The sequence below is a fragment of the Perca fluviatilis genome, chromosome 8, assembly GCF_010015445.1.
Source record: "Perca fluviatilis chromosome 8, GENO_Pfluv_1.0, whole genome shotgun sequence".
NCBI classification, from domain to species: domain Eukaryota; kingdom Metazoa; phylum Chordata; class Actinopteri; order Perciformes; family Percidae; genus Perca; species Perca fluviatilis.
In genome coordinates, this window is record NC_053119.1 from 4,946,995 (window position 1) to 4,955,549 (window position 8,555).

General features: G+C 43.1%; 1 protein-coding gene across 1 annotated transcript in view; it reads left to right on the forward strand.

The window, feature by feature from the left end:
- Positions 1 to 8,555, forward strand: part of LOC120563741 (voltage-dependent calcium channel subunit alpha-2/delta-4-like) — a 154,274-nt gene that overhangs the window by 124,814 nt on the left and 20,905 nt on the right. Inside the window, exons 31-33 of the mRNA XM_039808129.1 lie at positions 4,175 to 4,245; positions 5,593 to 5,668; positions 7,961 to 8,013. Of these exons, the coding sequence (XP_039664063.1) occupies positions 4,175 to 4,245; positions 5,593 to 5,668; positions 7,961 to 8,013 (200 nt within the window). The remainder of the gene's footprint in view (positions 1 to 4,174; positions 4,246 to 5,592; positions 5,669 to 7,960; positions 8,014 to 8,555) is intronic.

The window sequence follows — 8,555 nt, forward strand, 5'->3', positions numbered from 1 at the left end:
TGCAGCATCGCGTGCTGCACCTTTAAGTCCCGGTGTAACCTCTAGGGGTGGACCGATTATCAGCCCCGGACGATTATCGGGCCGTTTTTCTTTTTTGGCAGTTTGGTGATTATCTGTATCGGTGTTTTATTGTTCTACTTTGGCTCGGCTCCAGCTCTGCGTCTGTCCCTCTGCTCCGGTTTCTCTCCCCACTGAGTCTGACTTAAGGCCCAGATACACCGAGCAGACGGAGAAAAGCCAGTCGGACTGATCAGTCTCCCAGAGTCGGTCCAAAAAGTGCCTCAAAACGCACCGAAGAGACGAGACGTTATACGTCTCCATAGCAGCAGGCGCCGCTACTCTGTATTGTCGGCCAAAAATGATAACCGGCAGCCGATTGGACGAACGCGTCACATGGGTCTGTTTTCTCCGGAAATTCAAAGCCAGACTGTCGTGGCGGCTCGTTCAGAATACGATATCTCATATTGGACTAAAATAGTTCACCGAAACATGTTTCTGAAAACATCTGAAGAGAGAAATAGGTCGAGCAGTTGCTGAATCTGTCTTCATTTCAGCTCAACAAAGGTCAGTTTAAAAGATTTTCCTCAGATTTTGAGAGACTCTAGTCACCTCATCAGGCTCCCCATTTCCTGGTTAGTTCTCCACCAATCAGATGGGTCATTTGAGTTTGACTGTCGGCAGTGCCCGCCCCGCCGATTATACATTAAAATCGGCCAAAATGAAGGCTGACGGCCCCTCGGACGGACGACGCCACGGGACGCACCGAACAGACTCGAGTCACCGACCTCGCCAGACTGTCCCTCGGCCGATTATCGGCTCGGTGTGTCTCGGGCTTTAATAACACTGACTCTCTGTTACTGGGTATTACGTTGGAAGTTTCTCATTTATTCAAAATTGCTTAACCCTTGTGTTGTCTTCTCGTCGACCAAGACCAAAGCGACTTTTAGTTTTTCTGGGTCAAGATTTGAAATCAAAACTTCTTTTTTTCCACACTTTTGTCACTTTTTTGTCCAAGTTTTTTTGTCACTTTTGCCGTTTGTTTCTCTGCTATTTTTTTTTTTTTTACGATTTTTCATCGTTTTTTGCCAAGTTTTTGAAGCTTTTTCCAAAGAATGTTTTTTTTTTTACGTTCTTTTATCTGTTTTTTTCTTCAAATGCTATAAAATTGAATAAAACACCCAAATTCAATGAAAGTAGTGAAGTGATAATTTATTTAACATGTGAAGAGCGTCGTAGGGAACCATCAAAGTTATTTATTTGGACATTTTGGTTGAAAGAAACCCAAATTTCTGATATAGAAACTTTTTGAAAATGGGTCAGATTTGACCCCGAGGACAACATGAGGGTTAAAGCATTTTAAAAAGTTTTGTGTTTGAGTTTGTAACATTCCAAAATCTTAATTTTGACTATTGGTTATCAGTTTTATTAACTACTAATAATCTGTATCGGCATCGGCCTTTAAAAACCAGTATCAGTCGATCCTTAGTAACCTCCCTGTACCTTAACTCAGCAACCAGACCTGTAGTTTTTTTTTTTTTTTTTTAAATTGCATCTGTTCCAACACATAACATATACAGTATTTTCTGTAGGCAGTAGACTGAAGCAGACTTCCAAGAGAATTGAATCAATAATAAAGTTTTCTTGAATCCTCAGTGTAGTCTGCATGAGATCAGCAATGTTGTTAGAATGAGCTTTTTCCAGCTTCGTCTCCTGGCTAAAGTCAGGCCCTTCCTTTACAGGCGCCATCTAGAAAAGGCGATCCATGCTTGGATTAGTTCAAGGTTGGATTACTGTAATGCTCTTTATGTTGGTCTGAATCAGACTTATTGGGACTTTAGCTCATTCACCGTACCCCCCAGAGTTAGATAAGTCCATACATACTCTTCTCATCTCCGTGCGTGTCCTAACTCTGTCTGACGACACCCCCCGTTTTCCTTACTTTACACATATTGTTGTTGGTCCCCCCTTTTTTCCTTTTTTATATTTATACTTTTTTTTGTTGTTTCCTTTTTCTTTTTTTTATACATATTTTTTTTTTTTTCCCCTTCTTTTTCCCTTTTTTTTTTTTTTTTTTTGTTTTTTGTCTTTCCTTTTTTTTTTTTTTTTATTAATTTTTTTTTTTTTCCCTTTTTCCTTTTTTTTTTTTAAATTCATTTTTTTTTTGTGTTTCTTTCCTCTTTTTGTAACCGGTTCCATCTAGCCTAGCTTAGCACAGATCCTGGAGGTAACCGGCTCCATCTAGCCTAGCTTAGCACAGATCCTGGAGGTAACTGGCTCCATCTAGCCTAGCTTAGCACACATCCTGGAGGTAACCGGCTCCATCTAGCCTAGCTTAGCACAGATCCTGGAGGTAACCGGCTCCATCTAGCCTAGCTTAGCACACATCCTGGAGGTAACCGGCTCCATTTAGCCTAGCTTAGCACAGATCCTGGAGGTAACCGGCTCCATTTAGCCTAGCTTAACACAGATCCTGGAGGTAACCGGCTCCATTTAGCCTAGCTTAGCACAGATCCTGGAGGTAACCGACTCCATCTAGCCTAGCTTAGCACAGATCCTGGAGGTAACTGGCTCCATCTAGCCTAGCTTAGCACAGATCCTGGAGGTAACCGGCTCCATTTAGCCTAGCTTAACACAGATCCTGGAGGTAAGTGGCTCCATCTAGCCTAGCTTAGCACACATCCTGGAGGTAACCGGCTCCATCTAGCCTAGCTTAGCACACATCCTGGAAGTAACCGGCTCCATCTAGCCTAGCTTAGCACAGATCCTGGAGGTAACTGGCTCCATCTAGCCTAGCTTAGCACAGATCCTGGAGGTAACCGGCTCCATCTAGCCTACCTTAGCACACATCCTGGAGGTAACCGGCTCCATCTAGCCTAGCTTAGCACAGATCCTGGAGGTAACCGGCTCCATCTAGCCTAGCTTAGCACACATCCTGGAGGTAACCGGCTCCATTTAGCCTAGCTTAGCACAGATCCTGGAGGTAACCGGCTCCATTTAGCCTAGCTTAACACAGATCCTGGAGGTAACCGGCTCCATTTAGCCTAGCTTAGCACAGATCCTGGAGGTAACCGACTCACTACTCTAGCTTAGCACAGATCCTGGAGGTAACTGGCTCCATGTAGCCTAGCTTAGCACAGATCCTGGAGGTAACCGGCTCCATTTAGCCTAGCTTAACACAGATCCTGGAGGTAAGTGGCTCCATCTAGCCTAGCTTAGCACACATCCTGGAGGTAACCGGCTCCATCTAGCCTAGCTTAGCACACATCCTGGAAGTAACCGGCTCCATCTAGCCTAGCTTAGCACAGATCCTGGAGGTAACTGGCTCCATCTAGCCTAGCTTAGCACAGATCCTGGAGGTAACCAGCTCCATCTAGCCTAGCTTAGCACAGATCCTGGAGGTAACCGGCTCCATCTAGCCTACTGCTCCCAATAAGTGACAAAATAACGCCAACATGTTCCTATTTTGTGATTTGTATAGTCACAGCGTAATTTGCTGGGCTTCTCAGGTGCTGCGAGCAAATCACTCCGCCCAAGTAGCAGAGAGTAGCAGTGCTTCGCCTTCTGAGAATATAGTTCCCACTATGTATACGGTTAGAAGACGGCTGTGTGTCGTGTGACCTTGTTATTTGTACACACTGTGACTATACAAATCACAACATGTATGGGCATTTAACTTTTTTTCCACATGACTTTTTTCGACACTATACTTTGACGTTTTTTCAGTGTTTTTTTATGCTATTTTGATGTTTTTTTTCCCTCTAAAGGCACTTTCTCGATTCATTCGCACGTTAATATATTTTACCGAACTTCGAGTACTTTCACACAGAACAGAAATATTACGTGCCGATAAAGTGACATGATTTTTTTTTTTGCCGAAACGAGTCCCGGGTTCGAATCCGACCTGCGGCCCTTTGCTGCGTGTCATCCCCCATCTCCACCACTATCGAATAAAGGGAAAAGCCCCCAAGGAATTATCTTAAAAACAAAAAAAACAATCACACTATGACGATTTTCATTTTAATATTTTTCAATGAAAGTTGAGAATAATGAGAGAAGAACTGATCATTCCCTCCAATATCGTGAATCAAATCGCAATTGCAGTGTAGATATTTTCATCATATCGTGCAGCCGCAGACCAAACTACTAAACTTTTGTCCACGTTGTGTTTTTCCAGGTCGGACGCTTCCTGGGCGAGGTGGACGGGTCCGTGATGGCTTCGCTCGTCAAGATGGGACTGTACAAAAAGTAGGACGGACAGACAGAAAGCCCTTCGTGAGACATCTTAAAGGAGAAATCCGGCGCTAAAGGAACCTAGGGGTTAATAACCGTTCTCTGGGATATGTTTTCACGCTAATGTGGCCCGTTTTATCAGGCAGACGGGCGCCATCTTGGGAAAACAGTCGCAACCAGTCGAACAACGAACGGCGTGCATTTTAATAAACGGATATAAATTCATAGCGTCGTGAGAGCGTCCTGATCTGGCGAGCTCCAGTCTTCCACTCGCAGATCAGTCTGGCATCTTGAGATGAGGGAAAATTTGGAGCCGTTCGCCAAACGACCGACCAATCAGCGTTGGTTTTGAGGCGGGTTTAGGCGTGACGCAACGAGAAGCGACTGTTCGGTCTAAACAACGTGGCGGCTTCCACGGATGAGATGAGCGTAACTATCGCAGCGAGTTTTATCCGAATTAGAAAGTATTCCTTCATTGGAAGAAGAGCAAAAAAGAACAGAAAATATGTTTTTGCTCTTCTCCCGACTGGTTTCGGCAAGAGTTTGATCTGATTGGTCGATTTGGCCCGTCTGTCACCAACTATAGGTGGTGATAGACAGATGGTTTATCCAATCAGCTAACCAGGATTTTCACCCCCTTCCCAAAAGTTCTCCAACGGAAAGTTCCCAGATGGATATGCCGAGCAAATGCGAAGCGATCCATCTGGTGGAGTCAGGTTAAGAAATTCATGCATTTCCATATAATTACATTTCACAAACATAATTCCTTATCGGCCCATAGGGAAACTAGCCTCGTGAGAGCATCCTGATCTGGCGAGCTCCAGTTTTCCACTCGCAGATCAGTCTGGCATCTTGAGATGAGAGAAAATTTGGAGCCGTTCGCCAAACGACCGACCAATCAGCGTTGGTTTTGAGGTGGTGATAGACAGATGGTTTATCCAATCAGCTAACCAGTATTTTCAGACAGCGGTAGCCCCAATTCTGTTAGCTGCTCGCTAATGCTTTTTTCTCTTGGATCCTTCTTTTGGAATATGGACCAGGAACCTGAAATGGGGCCTTTTATTCCTAAATTCTTGTTACACAAACGGAAAATCTCCTTTACCGACATGCTGCTAGCTGGTGTCAGCATGTCACCAACACAGGTGATAGACAGATGGTTTATCCAATCAGCTAACCAGTATTTTCGCCCCTTACCAAAAGTTCTCCAACAGAAAGTTCACACGTGTGTCATTAACCCCTAGGTTCATTTAGCGCCGGCTTTGTCCTTTTAAAGATGAGAGATGTTAGGAAGTTGTTGAGACGTGAAGACATTTTAACGCGGTGACGTGTTTCTGACGTTACCGAATGTTTGTCTGTGTGCAGGGTGTCGTTGTTCGACTACCAGGCCATGTGTAAGAACAGTCATCATCACGCCAGCAGCGCCCGCCCTCTGCTCAGCGTGAGTTACCAGCAACCATACACAACGTGTGTGTTAGCTTCACTGACCACGGCTCCACTTAGCATGTAGTCATAGCTGCAAGTAGGCCTGTAACAAGGATTACATAATTGTCTTATTGTCAATTTATATTTTCAATAATCACAGTTTCTTTGTTTAACCGCAATTAATTGCGAACATTAGCTAAGATCCTAAGGCAGTGTTTCTCAAATGGGGGTACGTGTCCCCCTAGGGGTACTTTGGAGGACTGCAGGGGGTACGTGTCCCCCTAGGGGTACTTTGGAGGACTGCAGGGGGTACATGTCCCCTAGGGGTACTTTGGAGGACTGCAGGGGGTACATCTCCCCCTAGGGGTACATTGGAGGACTGCAGGGGGTACGTGTCCCCCTAGGGGTACTTTGGAGGACTGCAGGGGGTACATCTCCCCCTAGGGGTACTTTGGAGGACTGCAGGGGGTACATGTCCCCCTAGGGGTACTTTGGAGGACTGCAGGGGGTACATCTCCCCCTAGGGGTACATTGGAGGACTGCAGGGGGTACATCTCCCCCTAGGGGTACATTGGAGGACTGCAGGGGGTACCTTTCTTCCTTATTTTTTTTAAGTTTTTGTAAATTTTTTCGAAGTTCGTCGCTTTTTGAATTTCTTTGTCACTTTTGTCGCCCTAGTGTTACCTTCCTTAGTTTTTATTGCTTTTTTTAAGTTTGTGTCGCTGTTTTTGAAGTTTCTCGCCTTTCTTGAAGGTTTTGTCGTTTGTTTTGACCTATTCTTGTCTTTCTTCCTGACTTTATTCTACTGTCTCTTTTTTTCAAAGTTTTTTTTCTGCTTTTTTCAAAGTTTTTGTCACTTTTTTCAAAGTTCGTCGCTTTTTGAATTTCTTTGTCACTTTTGTCGCCCTAGTGTTGCCTTCCTTAGTTTTTATTGCTTTTTTTGAAGTTTGTGTCTCGTTTTTTGAAGTTTTTATTACTATTTTCGACCTATTCTTGCCTTACTTCCTTCTTTCTACCGTCTTTTTCCAATTTTTTTTTGCCTTTTTTCAGTTATAAGGCTGTAGTTCTACTGTCTTTGTTTTTCTCCAAGTTTTTGTCGTTGTTTTTGAAGTCTGTCATCTTTTTATGAAGGTTTTGTCGTTTGTTCAGACCTATTCTTGCCTTTCTTCCTTTCTTTCTTCCTACTTTTTTCAAATTTCCTTTTTTTTTCAAAGTTTTTGTCACTTTTTTCGACGTTTGTCGCTTTTGGGATTTTTTTGTCACTTTTCTCGCCCTGGTGTTGCCTTTCTTCTTTCTACTGTGTTTTTTCTCAAAGTTTTTATTGCTTTTTTGAAGTTTGTGTCTCTTTCATCAAAGTTTTTGTAACTATTTTTGACCTATTCTTGCCTTTCTTCCTTCATTCTACCGTTTTTGTCTCCTTTTTCCATCAGCATTTAAATGTTGTCCAGGTCCAAGGCTGTTGTTTAGTAAATCTATCGCTGACATCGCTGTATTCTTCCTCTTTATAGAGACTTTTTTGCAGTTAGAAAAACAGTTTTTTGTTAATTAAAGGTGCAGTAGGTAAGACTTATAAACTAACTTTCTGTCATGTTTGCTGAAACTGACCCTATGTTCCAGTAGAACTACATGAAGCAGGTCATTAAAAAATAAATCCAGCTCCTCTGGCTCCACCTACAGCCTGTAGTGTGATTTGCAAAAATCCACCGCTCCCTGTTCAGATGCACCAATCAGGGCCAGTGGGGTTGTCTAACTGTTCAGATGCACCAATCAGGTGTCTAACTTCATGTCAATCACTGCTCAGGCACACGCATTCATTCTCCCTTGTGGGGGGAGGGGCTTAGGAGACCGTTTTTAGGCTTTAGCAGAAAGGGGGGAGGGACTGAGAAGTTGTCAATGTTCAAATCTTTTGGATAAGTCCTGGATCTTCACAATCCTACCTACGGCACCTTTAGGAGGCGATGTTTACTTCATGGGACATGAATTTGTGTTATTACGTTATCTGGGTCACATCACAGTGATGATATAACCAAAAGATTGGATTTGTAACCAAAGGTTGGTTTTGTTTATAATGGGATACATCCGATCGTTTTTATTTTTTTATTCTGAGAAGAAAAACGGGATAAAGAGCTGTTTTTCATTTTTACGTTTTTGGTCTAAAAACGTTAACGTTCTGAAAATGGAAAAACGAGTTCAGACCGATATCAAAAGTCAGACTCGACTTTGCATTTTGTCACATTTTAAAAGCTCCATGATATTAAAAAAAACACTTCCTGTATTATATCAACTTGTTTTTCTTTTCCTGCTGCAGCCCTTTTATTGCATCGCTGCGTTAATCAGATGGCTCTTCTCCAACGCTCTGATGTAAGTCCCGACAGCTGTTTCATTATTACTGTTAGTAGTTCATCAGAGGAGAGCGACAGGAAGTAAAAAGGTTCTCTTAATACATTGTCGATACACGATCCGTTCTGCACATGCGCAAAATGTTCGCGCATGCGCTGTTGTACGAGGATTTACGACACTGCACGATCTGTTCCACGCTTCTGGTCGACAGCCAAGCTAACGTTAGTTTAGCTAACAGCTAATTCGGCTAACCGCTAGCTGAGACAGCATGTAATAACTTTAAAAGACCCTCAAAATAAACGTTAACATATCTAACAGCTGTTACGTCAGTTCTACTTTACTTCTTGTGCTCATTTAAAATACAATCACTCAACACTTGTCTTTATTGTTATTACTGTAAAGTCTTAATTTAGCCGTAGCCTGCTTCTCCCATTAAGTTTGACTTAACGTTATTTTAGACTGAATCTAGCTGTCAGCTAAGCGGTTAGACGAATTAGCTGTTAGCTAAACTAACGTTAGCTTCCCGGTGGAGGCTAGCAGCTAGCGTGGAACAGATCGTGCAG